Source organism: Macaca fascicularis, chromosome 19, assembly GCF_037993035.2.
Source record: "Macaca fascicularis isolate 582-1 chromosome 19, T2T-MFA8v1.1".
In the NCBI taxonomy this organism is placed as follows: domain Eukaryota; kingdom Metazoa; phylum Chordata; class Mammalia; order Primates; family Cercopithecidae; genus Macaca; species Macaca fascicularis.
In genome coordinates, this window is record NC_088393.1 from 64375695 (window position 1) to 64394647 (window position 18953).

Consider the following 18953-nt stretch of genomic DNA (forward strand, 5'->3'; position numbering starts at 1 on the left):
AAAAAAAAAAAAAAAAAATCTAGAAATCTATAGTGTGTTCCTCTTCTATTTTTTTTTTTTTTTTTTTTTTTTTTAACCTGAGTACAGATCAGAATATGGATGTGAAGAAACTACCTGAAACTGGGGAAAGAACTGAAAGAACTACAAGGAGAAATAAACCCAGAATTATAATTGTAGATTTCAGCATGCCTCTCAATAGAACATGTAAATAGAACAAATAGGATATTGAAGACTTGAACATTATCACCAGCTTGACCTAATTGATATTTGTGGAACTATTCACCCCAAGAAGAGTAAAACACACATTCTTTTCAAATGAACCCAGAACGTTCACCCAGACAGACAATAATTCCAGGCCTTAGAACACATATCAGTAAATTGAAAAGGATTAAAGTCATTCTTTCTTTCTTTCTTTCTTTCTATCTATCTATCTATCTATCTATCTATCTATCTATCTATCTATCTATCTATTTTTTTTTTTTTTTTTTGGAGACGAGTCTCACTCCATCACCCAGGCTGGAGTGCAGTGGTGCCATCTCGGCTCACTGCAACCTCTGCCTCCCGGGTTCAAGCAATTCTCTGCCTCAGCCTTCCGAGTGGCTGGGATTACAGGTGCCTGCCAGCACACCTGGCTAAGTTTTTTGTATTTTTAGTAGAGACGGGGTTTCACCATCTTGGGCAGGCTGGTCTTGAACTCCTGACCTCGTGACCCACCTGCCTCGGCCTCCCAAAGTGCTGGGATTACAGGCGTGAGCCACCGTGCCCGGTCACACAAAATATATTTTCTAACCAGAATGGATTTAAATCAATAACAGAAAAGTAACTAGAAAACACCCAAATATTTAGAACAAAAGAACACACTTTTCAGTAACCATATTTCTAAGAAGAAATCAAAAGGGAAAATAAATATTTTGAGTTGAATGAAACTTAGAAAAAAGCACATCAAAATGCATGGGATGTACCACAGTACATGGAAAGAAATACAGTGGCACTAAATGTCAATGTTACAAAACAAATGACTCAAATCAATGACTCCAATTTGCACCTAACAAATTAGAAATAGAAGAGCAATGAAACCCGAAGTTAACACAAGAATGGAAATGATAAAAATCAGAACGGAAGCCAATGAAATAGAAACCTGAAAAACAAAAGCTGGTTCTTTGAGAAGGTCAATGAAACAAAAAAATTGCAGGCAAAGAAAAAAAAGATTCTACAAGTTATCAGTATCTGGAATGGCAGATGTGGTATCACTACAAATGATACAGTTATTAAATGAATAAAAGAATGTTATGAACTTTATGCAAATAATTTGACAATTTAAAAATTCTTGAAAGAAGTTAACAAGGTTTACTGAAGAAATATTCAGTTCTATATTAGAAAAATGGAATTAGTGGCCAGGCACGGTGGCTCATACCTGTAATCCCAGCACTTTGGGAGGCCAAGGCAGGCGGATCACGAGCTCAGGAGATTGAGACCATCCTGGCTAACACAGTGAAACCCCATCTCTACTAAAAATACAAAAGAATCAGCCAGGCGTGGTGGCGGGTGTCTGTAGTCCCAGCTACTTGGGAGGCTGAGATAGGAGAATGGTGTGAACCTGAGAGGTGGAGCTTGCAGTGAGCCAAGATCATGCCACTGCACTCCAGCCTGGGCGACACAGCAAGACTCCATCTCAAAAAAAAAAAAAAAAAGGAATTTGTAATTTAAGCCTTCCAAATATTTTCAGATGTCTCTGTTTATTGCAACTTTAATTCTGGTATAGTCAAGGAATATAGTTTGCAAAATAATGTTTTAAATTTATTAATATTTATACTCTGTCTTGGTGAATGTTTCATGAACACTTAAAAAGAATGTGGGTTGTTTGGAATGTTTTATATTAACAAATGTCAACCAGGTCAAGTTGGTTGATTATGTTGTTGAGGTCTTCTATATCCTTACAGATTTTTTGTCTATTTGTTCTTTTTTTTTTTTTTTTTTTTTGAGATGGAGTCTCGCTCTGTCGCCCAGGCTGGAGTGCAGTGGCCGCATCTCAGCTCACTGCAAGCTCCGCCTCCCGGGTCTACACCATTCTCCTGCCTCAGCCTCCCGAGTAGCTGGGACTGCAGGCGCCCGCCACCTCACCCGGCTAGTTTTTTGTATTTTTTTAGTAGAGACGGGGTTTCACCGTATTAGCCAGGCTGGTCTCGATCTCCTGACCTTGTGATCCGCCCGTCTCGGCCTCCCAAAGTGCTGGGATTACAGGCTTGAGCCACCGCGCCCGGCCTATTTGTTCTATTAATTACCAAGAGGAGTGATGAAGTCTCCAATGACAATTGTCAATTTGTCTTTCTCTATTTGCAGTTCTATCATTTTTCCTTGCAATTCAACGTGTACTCATTTAGAATTACATTTTCCCAGCCAGACACGGTGGCTCACACTTGTAATCCCAGCACTTTGGGGAGGCTGAGGCAGGTGGATCACCTGAGGTCGGGAGTTCAAGACCAACATGGTGAAACCCCATCTCTGCTAAAAATACAAAAATTAAGCCAGGCATGGTGGCGGGCACCTGTAGTCCCAGCTACTTGGGAGGTTGAGGCAGGAAAATCGCTTGAAGCCAGGAGGGGGAGGTTGCAGTGAGCTGAGATTGCGCCATTGCACTCCAGCCTGGGAGACAAGAGTGAGACGAGACTCTGTCTCAAAAAAATCAATCAATCAATAAATACATTTTCCCAGTAAACAGACCCTTTTATCATTATGTAATCTTGCTCTTTATCCCTGATTGTATTCCTTGTTCTGAAGTCTACTTCATCTGATAATAATATACTCATTTCTGCTTTTTTGTTAATGTTTGCATGGTGTATCTTTTCCCCACCATTTAACTTTTATCTATGCCTTTATATTTAAAGTATGTTTATAGTTGGATACTGCTTTTTCATTCAATCATAGAATCTCTGTCTTTTAACTGGTATATTTAGATCATTGACATTTGATATTTTTAAATATATAGTTAGATTAAAATCTATCCACCTTGTTAACTCTATCCTTTGTTCTATCTGTTCTTTGGTTTTTGTTCTGTTTTTGCCTTCTATGGTCTAAATGACCATTTTTAATAATTCTATTTTATATTATTGTTTACATCTAATTAAACATTTTCAGTTGTTACTTTACATCTTTAATTGGAATATACATTCAAATAATATACAACTTAACATGTTAAGATCTTATATATTCCCATTTTCTCTGACATCCATTATGCTCGTCCTATTTTACTTTTATATGCTGTTTACCTGGTACATTTTTATTCTAAGACAGCCAGTTACTTTTTTAGATAAGTTTTAAAAGTTATTACATTCATGTATTCCATTTCCGCATCTCTTCATTTATTTGTGTATCTCCAAGTGTCTGTTGTGTTTCACCGTCCTTCTGTTTGAAGAACTTTTCTTGTAGAGTAGGTCTTAATGTATTATTCTCTCAGTTTTGTTTCTCTCAGAGTATTTATCAATTTGAAAGATTTTCATGAACATTTCGTGAAGACAGTTTTTTTCTTTAGCTCTTAAAAGATGCCATTACATTGTCCTCTGGCCTGCAATACTTCTGATGTCTGCTGTAAGTTTCTTAACTTTGTTCCTCTATATGTAATTTTTTCCCCTCTCTGGCTTGCTTCAAGATTATTTCCAGTAGTTTGAACATAATATGGCTGAGGTGGTGTGTGTGTGTGTGTGTGTGTGATTTTAATATTTATCTTTCTTGAGGTTCTCCGGGCTTCATAGATTTGTGTTCTGGATTCATAAATTTTGGAAACATATTGGCCATTATGTCTTCAAATATTTCTTCTGTCCCACTTATTATATATCTTCTGGGATTCCAATTATGTGTATGTGTTGGACCAATGGATATTTTCTCAGAGCTCTTGGATTCTCTGTTCCTTCTTGTCCTACCCCACCCGACTTATGTTTTAGTTTAACTTTTATTGTCCAAACGTCAAATTCATTTACCTTTTCCTTGACTATGTCAAGAATATTGATGAGCCCATAGAAGACATTGTTTTTCTGCTTTTTTCATTCCCAGTATTTCCATTTTATTCTTATAGTTTTGGTGTCTCTGCTCAAATTACCCATCTAATCTTGCCTGTTGTGCACTTTTCCATTACAACTCTTAAGATACTACTCATAGTTCCTTTGAGTTCCATGTCAGTCCAACAGCTATGTATTTCTGAGTCTAGTTCTGATGAATGTTTTGTTTCTTGGTGGGGTAAGGTGTTGATTTTTGCATTTTTGTATGCCTCATAGTTTTTGTTTGTTTTTTCCTGAAAGCCAAGTATCTTCTGTAGAACAGCAGATATGAAGGTAAATAAATTTAATTCCTGGAAAGGGGATGTTTTTCTATGTAGTCTTTAGCGTGTGGGAGATGGGTGGGTAAGATTTTTATTATTATAGCTAGGAATTGAGGAAGGCTTATGGTTTGTTGTTGCTGTATTATCGTAAGTTCACCAAAGGTTTCAGATATGAATAGTGATTCCTTATCTTTAGGGTCAGAACTGATTTTCCCAAGGATCTATCTCAATGTCAGGGTGACCTTAAGGTTTAGGTCCCATTGGATTATGCTTCAGAAACCCCATCTATACTATTTTCATTCATTCAAATATTTATTGAGTGCTTACCATTGAACTATGTGTCATTGTCCTAAATGTTGGAGCTTGTAACTCCCCAAATACTCTATTACTATTTGCTATTATTTTATGCATCTGTAATTTTCTCTTTGCCTTCAGTAGCTTTCCAACTTTTGTGTGCCTAGTAAATTCATGTTCTTCCTTTAATGCTATCTGCAAAACCAATCCCTGTCCCCGTACCTCCATCACCATGAAGTTTATCATCCTCTTCTCTGTACTACCTATGCACCTTATACAGAATTCCATATTACCTGAATTCCCTGGTAAACTGTAAGTGTCTGTTGCAAGGACAGTGTCTTATTCGTTTACATATCCCCAGGATTTAGCAGTGATTGGTCCAGGGTATCTACATGCACAACAAATATGCAGCTAAAATGTTTGCTAATGAAAACTGGAAATCTATAGGTGTCTATTAAAAGCAAAATACTGTAATAATGGGCTCTCCTACAACAGTCTAGGAATAAAGCAAAACATTTTTCTTGCCAGTTTTTTCAGGACTTAAAAAAAAACACAAAGTTGATTTCCTTCTTAGTTTGGATATATTTTTAAAATTCATGTAATGCAAAATAATTTAAATAATAAATGATTCAGCCTATTGGGATGTAACTGAGTTCCAAGCATTTGGAGGACACATAAACCCAAAGTTATCTTACCTTTATGGCACTTTCACAAATGCCTTTAAGAGTTTAAGAAAAGGAGAGAATAGACAAAACCAGATGAAATGAGGATTTTTGACTAGGCCAGAAATAAATCAGTGAAGATATGCAATTCTCACAAGTAATTCCAAGTTAACTTTATCATGTATTGCCATTCTAATGCTCTCTTGAAATCCCCAGGAGGAACAAGAAATGCAATAGGCAATGAGATAAGCCTGAGGAAATTAGGTTACCGCGGGCAGGGCATCCTCTTGCTTCTCCCCAGTCTTCAGGTGTGTCACAATTCATTCGGGACTGACGTGTATTTGTATGGCAGATTGGCAGAGGAATTAACAAGCTAGAGGGTGTGTGTAGAAAAGAGGGGGAAAAAAGGACATGCCTCTGCATGAGTAACCTCTGTGCTGTTTGCTCACCCATTTGCTCCAAGGGGTGGATTTTTATACTTGCTTTACAAATATGAAAGAACAAGTTTAACTGGGAAGTTAGTTGTACTATCCTGTATGCATGCTCACCCCTCACAATTTGGATTGTTGTTTTATCAATTGTGGTCAAAGTTAGGATGACCTAACCCATGTACATTCCACAAAGTCATCTTAAACTTTAGGTATTCTCAAAAATAGCTTTTACAGAAGGAAAACTTACACAGAAGAGCCCAACTGTATATGATCCAATTGCAAAAAAGTTCTCTGATTTTATTTCTTATATATTTGGCACAAACAGCAGAGACTGAAAGTTACTACACATGTTGAACTGCTGACAGGAAAAGAACCCAGTATATAAACCTAGGGTTTCCACTCCATATATTAGTTTGGGCTGCCATTACAAAACATCATAGACTGGGTGGCTTAAACAACAATTTACTGCTCACAGTTCTGAAGCCTGGAAGTCTGAGAACAGGTGGCCAGCATGGTTAGGTTCTGGTGAGGGCTCTCTTCCTGTTTTGTAGACAGCTGGCTTCTTGCTGCATCCTCACATGGTGCAGAGAGGAAGCAGGCTTTCTGATGTCTTTTTTGTTTGTTTGTTTTTGAGACACAGTCTGGCTCTGTCACCCAGGCTGGAGTGCAGTGGCGTGATCTTGGCTCACTGCAACTTCTGCCTCCTGGGTTCAAGCGATTCTTCTCCCTCCACCTCCCGAGTAGCTGGGACTACAGGCAAATGCCACCATGCCCAGCTGATTTTTGTATTTTTAGTAGAGACGGGGTTTCACCATATTGGCCAGGCTGGTCTCGAAATCCTGACCTCGTGATCCGCCCACCTTGGCCTCCCAAAGTGCTGGGATTACGGGCATGAGCCACTGCGCCCCGCCCAATGTCTCTTCTTATAAAGGCACTAATCCCATCATGAGGGCTCCACCCTCATGACCTCATCTAATTCTAATTGCCTCCCAAATGCCTCATTTCCAAGTAACATCACATTGATGGTGAAGATTTTAACATAATGAATTTTGAGGGGGGGGAAACACAAACATTCAGTCCATAACAACTCATATTTCATCACTTATTGCATACCAGTATTGTTACATGAAAATACCAATGTTTATTCATATAAATATAGATGATTTATTTCCAAATAAAACAATACTGATTTCTCCTGGCTTTGAAATCCTCATTCTTCACTGTATCTTGGTTCTTTTACTGATAGCTTGTCTCAGCCACGTTAGATGTTCACACCATGAAGATCATATATTCTCATATCCATGGAGATGGTACAATAAGGTTTCTACTGTTACACACCATTATGAGTGAATGATGCCTTTATCTACCTAAAGACTCACTTTTCTTTATTCTCACCCACAAGTTTGTCAGTTGAAAGTGGCACCCTGTTTTGCCAAGAAGTTCCTGATATTTGATAGTTCTAGATCTGAGAAACAGACTCAAATTCTTTCTTCTGTGACCTTAAACCAGGCTCAGAGCCCCATAATGGACTTCAGAATTATACTTCGTTATATGTGACCAATGAATTATCTGTAAAACTATGCTGGAAGTAAAATATCAATCTTTTTTTTTTGACACAGAATCTTGCTGTGTTGCCCAGTCTGGAGTGCAGTAGCACAATCTCTGCTCACTGCAACCTCCACCTACTGGGTTCGATTCTCCTGCCTCAGCCTCTCCAGTAGCTGAGATTACAGGTGCTCACCACCACGCCGAGCTAATTTTGTATTTTTCAGTAGAGATGGGATTTCACCATGTTGGCCAGACTGGTCTCAAACTCTTGACCTCATGATCCGCCCGTCTCAGGCTCCCAAAGTGCTGGGGTTACAGGTGTGAGCCACTGTGCCCAGCCAGTCATTCTTATCAAATAAAAAATGATCTTCATTTCCTGCCCAGTCAGTGATTCTTATCAAATAAAAAATGATCTTAATTTCCAATGGCTGACCAAACTTCTGAGTTTCCTTCAGTTAATTTCAAATCCTGAGGTCAAAATCACCAATGACTTTTGCTCTTTGGCTTTCAAAGTGGGACATATCATCAAATGGTCCCATATACACAAAATTTACATTATAGACAAATAAATATTTGCCATATCTTTGATAGCCTCATTTGTTGATTTTATAGATTTAAAATCACCTTAGGCTTTTTCTTCAGAATGTGTATTCTGATGTCGAATCAGGGATGAGCTCCGACTATATGCCTTCCCACATTTACTACATTCATAGGGTTTCTCTGAAGAATGACTTCTCTGATGTCGAATAAGGTCGGAGCCACTGCTAAAGGCCTTTCCACATTCATTACATTCATAGGGTTTCTCTCCAGTATGACTTCTTTCATGTAGAATAAGAGATGTGCGCTGACTAAAGGCCTTACCACATGTTTTGCATGTATATGGCTTCTCTCCAGTGTGAATTCTTTCATGTTGGGCAAGGTGTGCGCTCTGGCTGAAGGCCTTCCCACACTGATCACATTCGTAGGGTCTATCTTCAGTATGAATTCTCTTGTGTCGCGTGAGAGAGATTCGGTGGCTGAAGGCTTTTCCACATTCCTCGCACTGGTAGGGTTTTTCTCCAGTATGAATTCTTTGATGTTCAATAAGAAATGATTGGCGGCCGAAAACTTTACTACATTTATTGCATTTGAAAGGTTTCTCTTCAGAATGAATGTTCTGATGTATTTTAAGGTTTGCAGTTCCAGAAAACATCTTCCCACATTCCTTACACTCAAAGAGTTTCTTTTTCTTTGTATGAACTTTCTGATGTTGAATAAGGGATGAATGCCGATTGCAGACCTTCTCACATTTATTGCATCTGTATATATTTTCTCCATTATGAATTCTTAGATGCAGAATAAGGGTTGAAAGCCGCCTGAAGAGCTTGTCACATTTATCACATTTGTATGGTTTCTCTGAAGTGTGAATTCTCTGGTGAAGCATCAGGGGTGAAATCCTATTAAAGAATTTCCCACATTTTCTGCATTTATAAGGATTCTCTAAATGGTGATTTCTTTGCTGTAGACTCTGACTTAAGGCCTTCACATTTTCAGGGATTTTCTCTCCAGCATGAATTCTTTTATTTATAACAAGGGCTGATTTCTTTTTGAAGCCTCTCCCACATTTATTATATTTATGTGTTTTCTTTCCATTGTGAATTCTTTTATGAAGTAAAAGGGATGACATCTGACTGAAGGCTTTCCCACACTTTTTGCACTGGCAGACATTCCCAACAACGTGAATTTTCTGATGTATATTGAAAGACTGACATTGACTCAAGGCCTTCTCACAGTCAAGAATTTCCTTTCCATCATGAATTCTCCTATGTAGAATAAGGGTTGTTCTTTGATTGAAGCTTTCCCCACATTTATCACATTCATGGCTTTTCTTTCCACTGTGAATTCTCTGATGAAGTACAAGGGATGAGATCTGTCTGAAAGCTTTTCTACAATTACTGCATTCAAAAGGCTTCTCTCCAGTATGAATGTTCTGATGAAGTTTAAGAGAGAAGCTTCGACTAAAGGTTTTACCACAGTCATTACATTTTAAAGGTTTCTTCCCGGAATGCCCTTTCTTAGCCTTTATTAGGACTGAATTTTTGTTGCAGCCACTCTTTCGTGTAGGAGCTTTTGGTTGTGCAGAAACTAGTTTCTGGCAGATGCTTTGCCCAGATTTGCTGCATTGATTTGGAGGTAACTTCTTGGTCTCACACTTAGACCCCGAGTCTGAAAGACATAAAGGAATTAAATGTTTCTCCTTTCCTGTGCTGAAAAAATGAAGATTCTACAATATAAATGCAATTATCATTATTAATCATAACAATTTTGATTACCAAAACAATAACTTTTTAGTGTTTTATTATGGTTTTGATGACCATACTAAAGGCTTTACAGAGATATTTAATAACCAGAATTCAGAAGAGTCTGTAATTGGAAAATGAGTAAGTTAAGATTTTATTTATAGGGTAACTTTTATGCCATATACTGCACATTGAACTCCACAGGTTGTTCACTGGATAAACATATGTTTATTGGAGAATGTGTCCAGAAAAGGCAAATCTACAGAAACAGAAGATAAGTGGTTGCCTGGGACTCAAGGTAGGAATGAGGATTAACTGTAAATGGGCATGAGGAATCTTACAGGGGTGATAAAAATGTTCTAAAACTGGATTATGTTGATGGTTACACACTCTGTAAGTTTATCCAAAATCATTTAATTATATTCTAGATATAGTGACTTTTATGATGTTTACCTTAATAAAGTTGTAGATTTAAAAAAATGTATTCTTAAGATCAAATTGAAAAAGAACTAGTAACAATTAGAACTGAGTACAGTCACATGTTGCTTAACAATGGGGATATGTTGTAAGACATGCAGTGTTAGGCAATTTCATCAATGTGCAAACATCTTATAGTAGATTTACATAAACCTAGATAGTATAGCCTATACACCAATGTTATATTGTATAGCCTGTTCCTAGGCTACAAACCTGTACGTGATGTTACTATATTGAATCCTGTAGGCAATTTTAACACTATGATAAGTATTTGTGTATCTAAATATACATACATGTAGGAAAGGTACAGTACAGATACAGTTTTATGATCTTATAGAACCGTGGCCGTTTATGTAGTCTGTTGTTGACTGAAACATCATTATGCAGCATATGACTGTATGTAGATATTTACAAAGGTGAGGACTTTAACAAGAAGCAGGAAAAAACTCAGAAAAATAGGTAAGAGATTAGGCTAAAAGAAGGAATCTATTATTTAGTAAAATAGACCAATATGGCTGGCACAGGGTGTCAAAGTCCAAGATGATATAAAATAACTACTTGTGTAGCAAACTGACTATAAACCTGAGTGAATGTGGAATGATAAACATAGGTTTAGAACTATGCTATCCAATTTAGTAGCCATTAGTCACCTGTAGCTACTGAGGAACTGAAATGTGGCTGGTTTTGAGGTATATTACGAGTATAAAACATATGCCAGATTGTGAAGATTTACTACAAAAAAGTGTAAAGTATCTCATTGTGAAAAGACTGGTTATATGATATAATATGTTGGATCTATTAGGTTAAATAAATATATTACTAAAATTAATTTTACCTGTTTGGAAGTTCTTATACTGCTATAAATAAATACTTGAGTGGGTAATTTATAAACAAAATAGGTTCAATTGGCTCATGTTCTGCAGGCTGTACAAGCATGGTGCTGGCACCTCCTTGGCTTCTGGGGAGGCCTCAGTGAGCTCTTACTCATGGTGAAAGTCCAAGTAGGAGAAGGCACATCACATGGTGAAACAAAGATAAAGACAGAGTGTGGAGGTGGTGCCACATATTACAACAATCAGATTTTGTAAGAACTCACTCCCTATTGCTAAGACATCACCAAGGGAATGGTGCTAAACCATTCATAAGAAATCCACCCCCATGATCCAGTCACCTCCCACCAGACCCCACCTCCAACACAGGGGATTAAATTTCAACATGAGATTTGGTGGGGACACAGATCCAAACCATATCACTGTTTTTAAATTTTTATTTGAATGTGGATACTAAAGATTTTGTCAGTACATATGTGGCTCACATTATATTTCTATTTCCTAGCTGTGCTTTAAACACAGACATTACTGAATTAACTGAGGTGTTTTTCATTTAACTACATAAGCTTGTGACTCACTTGTTAACTCTATTACCATAAGCATATTATCTTGAAAATATAATCACCTACCTCACAAGATTTTCATGAGAATTGGAAATAATGTGCAAAATTTCTGGCACACGCTGTGACCTCTAATCTGCCATTCCAGTATTCAAAAAGCTGAGAACCAAAGTCTTTCCTTTTTTCTTTTCCTTTTTGAATGTTTGGACGTTTGGAGTGAAACCCCGTCTGAAATGCAGTAAGACTGTTCATAGCCTCCATTTATTGCTCTTGGGAAGTCTAGTCTTCGTAGCTATCTCAGTGTGTTTGATTTTGGGGTGCTGCTCCAGCCTCTGCTGGGTATGTTATGCCACATATAGTATATGACCTGTTTTCCTTTCTAAAATCTGCACAATTCTGAATTGTGAAACACATATTGCTCCAAGGGTTCTAGAGAAAGCTTTGTCGACCTGCAGTTGCTTAATAACTGGTAGTAGCTACCATTATAATTATTAATAGTAGAAGTTCCAGAAAACAACCAGACAAAATAAGGAATTAACACAGGAAGACAATGGAAATGTTTACAGTGAAGTTAGCAGCATCAGCAAAACAAGAAACCCAGGATTCCTCCTGTAGTCCTTCCCACCCCACATCCCATTAAGTCACATCAGTTAAGCTGCTTCTCCCTCTCACATTCTCCTAAAACTCTTAGCTTCCCTTCCTTTTCCTTGGTACCTTCCTTTGTTCCTTCTTGTGTGGAATACTAACATATCCTCTTAGCCCATCTCCCCATCTTCAATGTGGAAATCCTTAAACCACACCATACACCAAAATTAATCCCAGGTAAATTAGTTCAATATAAAGTACAAAATCACTACAAACTAAAATAATAGGAAATATACCCCAAATTCTAGAAACCAGATGAATTTCTAACTAAGGAAATAAAAAAAAGAAAAATTACATTGTGAATGCCAACACTTCCAATCACATAAAAATGAAAAAAACTTTCATATAACCAAACAGAAAAATAAGAGGTAAATAAAATAAGTCTTAAGAAAGAATGTGGAAATATTTGAAGTAAAATGTAATGTCATATGGTTAATGCATTTTCTATATGAAAGCTTACTATACAAGCAGAAAATAAAAAACAAAGTCACTGTTAGATAAAAGAAGAAGGATCATGAAAAAACAATTCACGAGAATAATTACAAACAGAAAACAAATGCTGGCAAATCTACAAGAAAGATTTATGGCCTATCCAGTACGGGTAAACTCATGTGGATATCCAGTCTATTCACAAGGGCTCAAGAAACAAACTGGTACTTCAGAGACTGAGGCAGGAGGACTGCTTGAGCCCAGGAGTTTAAGGCTGCAGTGAGCCATGACTTCTCCACTACACTCCAGCCTGGGTAACAGAAGACCCTGTCCCTATCTCCTTAAAACAAACAAACAAACGTGGCGACTCACACCTTTAATCCCAGCACTTTGGGAGGCAAAGGTGGGTGGATCACGAGGTTAGGAGTTCGAGACTAGCCTGACCAACATGATGAAACCCCATCTCTACTAAAAACACAAAAATTAGCTGGGTGTGGTGGTATGTGCCTGTCATCCCAGCTACTCAGGAAGCTGGGGCAGGAGAATTGCATGAACCCAGGAGGCGGAGGTTGCAGTGAGCTGAGATCATGCCACTGCACTGCAGCCTGGGTGACAGAGCAAGACTCCATCTCAAAAAACAAAACAAGAAAAAAGGAGAAAGTGGAGGAGCCAGATGGCCAGAGCCCTCCAGCGATTGTCCCCTCTGCAGTAACACCAAATTGAACAACTATCCACACAAGAAAACACCTTCATAGGAACCAAAAATTAGGTGAGCAATCAAAGTATCAGGTTTTAACATTGTATTCAAAGAAAGAGGCACTGAGGAGGGTAGAAAAGACAGTCATCATTTGCCTGCACCACCCCTCCCCCAATGCCTGGCAGTGCAGCATGGCAACAAGAGAGAATCTATGTGTTTGGAGGAGGAAGAATAGAGTGATGCTGGGACTTTGCATTGGAACTCAGCGCTGCCCTGTCACAGCAGAAAGCAACGTGGGGCAGAATTTGGCCAGCACCCCCAGAAGAAGCATTTAAATCAACTCTAGCCTGAGAATTGTCCACCACAGTGGTGGAAACTTGAGTTCCAGCAAGTACACCTACTACAGACTAAAACACTCTGGTGTCCTAAGTAAATCTGAAAGGCAGTCTGGGCCACAAGGACTGCAATTCCTGGGCACGTCCTAGTGCTGTGCTTGGCTCAGAACCAGTGGACTTAGGGTACGTGCTACCCAGTGACACACCAGCTGGAGTGGCCACGAGAGTGTTTGTATCAACTCTCTCCCACCTCCTGGCAGCACAGCTGGCAGCTCCAGCAGGAGAGGGAAGAGTAAAGAGGACATTGTCTTGCAACTTGGATATGAGCTCAACCACAGTAAAATAAAGTACCAAGCAGTGTCCTGAAGGCCTCATTCTAGGCCATAGCTCCTGGACAAGATTTCTAGACCTACCCTGGGCCAGAAAGGAACTCGCTGCCCTGAAGGGAAAAACAGGCCTGGAAGAATTTACCACCTGATGAATTAAGACCTCTTGGGCTTCAAATAAACATCTGTGGTAGCCAGGCAGTGGTAACCACAGCCCTTGGGCAAGAATGAGTACTATGCTGGCTTCAGGTCAGACCCAGCACAGTCCAGTGGTGGTGGCCATGGGAGTGTTTCTATCACCCCTTCCCCAACTCTAGGCAGCTCAGCACAGACAGAGAGACTCCATTCATTCAGGGAAAGTAAGGGAGAAGAATGACTTCCTGGTAATCTAGGGAATTCTCCTGGATCTTACCAAAAACCACCAAGGCAGTACCTCTGTGAGTCTACAAGAGTCACAGAGTTACTGGCTATGGGGTGATCCCTAATGCAAACATGGCTGCAGTGAACAAAGACACACCCTAGCCCCTTTGAATACATGGCAAGTCTTCTCTGGAAGGACCAGTACAAACAAGCCCAGACTACAAAGATAAGAATAAATACCTAACTCATCAATGACCAGGTACTGACAAACATCCATAAGCATCAAGAGCATCCAGGAAAACATGACCTCACCGAATGAACTAAATAAGGCAACAGTGACCAGTTCTGGAGTGACAGAGATAATGTGAGCGTTCAGTCAGAAAATTCAAAATAGCTATCTTGGCCAGGGGTGGTGGAGCATGCCTGCAATCCCAGCACTTTGGGAGGCCGAGGCAGGTGGATCACCTGAGTTCAGGAGTTCAAGACCAGCCTAACCAACATGGTGAAACCGTCTCTACTAAAAATAAAAAAAAAAAAAATTAGCTGGGCAGAGTGGGACACACCTGTAATCCCAGCTGCTTGGGAGGCTGAGGCACGAGAATCACTTGAACCCAGGAGGCGGAGGTTGCAGTGAGCCGAGATCATGCCATCATTGTAGTCCAGCCTTGGGGACAGAGGGAAACTCTGTCTCAAAAAAAAAAAAAAAAAAAAAAAAAAAAACTATTTTGAGGAAGCTCAACAAAATCCAAGATAACACAGAGCAGGAATTCAGAATCCTATCAGATAAATTTTAAAAAGACATTTAAATAATTAAAAAGAATCAAGCAGAAATTCTGGAGCTGAAAAATTCAACTGACAAATAATGCATCAGAGTCTCAACAGCAGAATTGATCAAGCAGAAGAAATAATAAGTGAGACTGAAGACAGGCTATTTGAAAATATAGTTGGAGGAGTCAAAGGGAAGAAGAATACTAAAGCATGCCTACAGGATCTAGTAAAGAGTCTCAAAAGGGCATATCTAAGAGTTAGTGGCTTTAAAGAGAAGGTAGAGAGACTGAGGTAGAAAGTGTATTCAGAGATAGTAACAGAGAACTTTCCAAACCGGGAGAAAGATGTCAAAATTCAAGTACAAGGATATTACAGAACACCAAGCAGCTTTAATCCAGAGAAGGCTATCTAAGACAATTTAATAAACTCCCAAATGTCAGGGATAAAGACATGATCCTAAAAGCAGCAAGAGAAAATAAACAAATAACATATAAAGGAACTCTAATACGTCTGGCAGCAGACTGCTCAGTGGAAACCTTATAGGCCAGGAGAAATAATTATGATATATTTAAAGTGCTAAAGAAAACAAAAACCTTTATCCTGGAATAGTACATCCAGTGAAAATGCCCTTCAAACATGAAGGAGAAATAAAGACTTCCCTAGACAAACAAAAACTGATTTTGTCAACACCAGACCTATCCTACAATAAATCCTATAGGGAGTTCCTCAATCTGAAAGAAAAGGATGTTAATGGCCAATAAAAAACCACCTGAACATACAACACTCACTAGCAATAGTAAGTGCACAGATAAATACAAAATATTATAATACGGTAATTGTGATGTGTAAACTACATATCTTAAGTAGGAATACTAAAAGATGGACTGATCAAAAATGGCAACTACAACTTAAGACACACACAGTATTAAAATATAAACAACAAAAAGTTAAAAAGCAGGGGAGATGAATTTAAAGTATAGAGTTTTTATTAGTTTCTCTTTGCATGTTTGTTGGTTTGTTTTTGCACAAACTGTCATCAGTTTAAATTAATGGGTTATAAGATGTTATTTACAAGCCTCATGGTGACATCAAATAAAAAAATACATTAAGAGATACACAAAAAAATATAATTCAAGAAATTAAAACATACCATCAGAGGAAATCACTTTCACAAAAAGGAAGACAAGAAGGAAAAAGAAAAGGCCACAAAATAACCAAAACAAATAACAAAATGTCAGTAGTAGGTCCTTACTTATAAATATTAAATGTACATGGACTAAATCTCCAATCAAAAGCCACAGACTGGCTGGATGAATTTTCAAAAAGACCCAATGAACTGTTCCCCACAAGAAACATGCATTCCCTATAAGGACACACATAGACTAAAAATAAAGGGAGGGAAAAAAATATCCCATGCAAATGAAAACCAAAATAGATCAGGAGCAGCTATACTTAGATAAAATAGAGCTTAAGACAAAAAGTAAGGAAAGATACAAAGAAAGTTATATAATGCTAAAAGGATCAATTCAGCAAAAGGATATAACAGTTATAAATATATACACACCCAACAATGGAGCACCCAGATATATAAAGCAAACATATTCGGAGCTAAGAGAAAGACAGACCACAATACAATAATTGTTGGAGACTTAACCACTTCGTTTTCAGCATTGCACAAATCATCCAGACAGAAAATCAACAAAGAAACATCAGACCTAATGGACCTAGTAGATATTTATTTAGACAATTTCATCCAATGACTACAGGTTACACATTCTCCTCAGCACATGGATCATTCTCAAGTATAGACTATGAAATATTAGGACACAAGACAAGTCTTAAAAATCCAAAAAAAACTGGGTGCATTGGCTCACACTTGTAATCCCAGCACTTTGGGAGGCTGAGGCAGGTGGATTGCTTGAGCTCAATGCCTGGGCACCATGATGAAATCCCATCTTAAAAAAAAAACACAAAAATTAGCCAGGCATGGTGGCACATGCTGTAGTCCCAGCTACTCAGTAGGCCAAGATGGGAGTATTGCTTGAGCCTAGAAGGTTAAGGCTGCAGTAAGTCGTGATCACACCACTGTACTTCAGCCTGGGTGACAGAGCAAGACCCTGTCTCAAAAAAAAAAAAAAAAGTCTTTCAAATTGAAATCATATCAAGTATCTTCTCTGATCACAATAGAACAAAACTAGAAATCAATAATGAGAAGAACTTTGGAAAGTTACAAACACATTGAAATTTAAAAATATAATACTGAATGACCAGTGGATCAATGAAGAAATTTCTTTTTTTTTTTGAGACGGAGTTTCGCTGTTCTTGCCCAGGCTAGAGTGCAATGGCGCAATCTCGGCTCACTGCAACCTCCACCTCCCGGGTTCAACCAATTCTCCTGCCTCAGCCTCCTGAGTAGCTGGGATTACAGGCATCCACCACCATGCCCAGATAGCTTTTTTGTATTTTTAGGAGAGACAGCGTTTCACCATGGTGGCCAGGCTGGTCTCGAACTCCCAACCTTGGGTGATCTGCCCACTTCTGCCTCCCAAAGTGCTGGGATTATAGGCATGAGCCACCACCCCCGGCCTGAAGAAATTTCTTAATTAAAATTTAAAAATTCCCTGAAACAAATGATAATGAAAACACAACATACGAAAACATGCTGTAACCTATGGGATACAGTAAAAGCAGTATGAAGAGAGTCTGTAACAATAAACACATACACCAAAAATGTAGAAAAACTTCAGATAACCTAATGATGCATCTTAATGAACTAGAAACGCAAGAGCAAACCAAATCGCAAGTTAGCAGAAAAAAAGAAATAGTAAGGATCAGAGCAGAAAGAAATGAAATTTAAAAACCACAAAAGAGGCCGGGCATGGTCGCTTACACCTGTAATCCCAGCACTTTAGGAGGCCAAGGTGGGCAGATCACCTGAGGTCAGGAGTTCAAGACCAGCCTTACCAACATGGTGAAACCCCGTCTCTACTAAAAATACAAAAATTAGCTGGGTGTGGTGGCAGACGCCTGTAATCCCAGCTACTTGGTAGGCTGAGGCAGGAGAATTGCATGAACACAGGTAGTGGAGGTTGCAGTGAGCCGAGATCATGCCAGTGCACTCCAGCCTGGGTGACAGAGTGAGACTCTGTCTCAAAACAACAACAACAATAACAACAACAATAAAACCCACAAAAGATCAACAAAATGAAATTTCTTCAAAAAGATAAACAGAATTGACAAAGCTTTAATCAGATTAAGAAAAAAAGACATAAGACCAGAGATGCAAAAGGAATGATTACAGCTGATACTCAAAGGATCATTAGAGACTACTATGAGCAACCTAGGCCAATATATTAGAAAACCTAGAATAAATAAGATACATTCCTAGACACATACAACCTACCAAGACTGAATCATGAAGACATCCAAAACCTGAACAGAGAAATAACAAACAATAAGATTGAAGCTGTAATAAAGTTTCCCAGCAAAGAAAAGCCCAGGACTTGATAGCTTCACTGCTGAGTTTTACCAAATACTTAAAAAAAAAAAAAAAAAAAAAAAAAAAACCCAATACCAATCCTACTCAAACTATTCCAAAAAATAGAGGAGGAGAGAATACTTCCAAACTCATTCTACAAGGCCAGTATTACCCTGATACCAAAACCAAGGACACATCAAAAAAAGAGCTACAGACCAATATCTTTCATTAATATTAACTCAAGAATCCTCAACAAAATACTAGCAAACTGAATTCAACACATTAAAGAGATCATTCATCATGAACAAGAGCGATTCATCCCAGGAATGCATGGATGCTTTGACATATGCAAATCAATGATATATATAAACAGAATGAAGGACAAAAAACATATGATCACTTCAGTTGATGTTGAAAAGCATTTGATAAAATTTAACATCCCTTCATGACATGATCCCTCAAAAAACTGGGTATAAAGGAACATTCCTCAACACAATAAAAGCTGTATATGACAGACCCATG

At 38.4% G+C, this 18953-nt stretch overlaps 1 protein-coding gene across 7 annotated transcripts in view; it reads right to left on the reverse strand.

The window, feature by feature from the left end:
* Positions 1 to 5975: 5975 nt before the first annotated feature.
* Positions 5976 to 18953, reverse strand: part of ZNF667 (zinc finger protein 667) — a 33355-nt gene continuing 20377 nt past the window's right edge. For 5 of the 7 annotated variants that reach the window (XM_074024852.1, XM_005590466.5, XM_005590465.5 and 2 more), the window contains one exon: positions 5976 to 9452. In XM_074024852.1, coding sequence (XP_073880953.1) covers positions 7873 to 9452 — 1580 coding nt within the window. In that variant the 3' untranslated portion in view covers positions 5976 to 7872. Of the gene's footprint in view, positions 9453 to 14748; positions 14870 to 18953 lie in introns of all 7 variants that reach the window. The other 2 variants (XM_074024851.1, XM_074024850.1) reach the window with 1 other exon arrangement.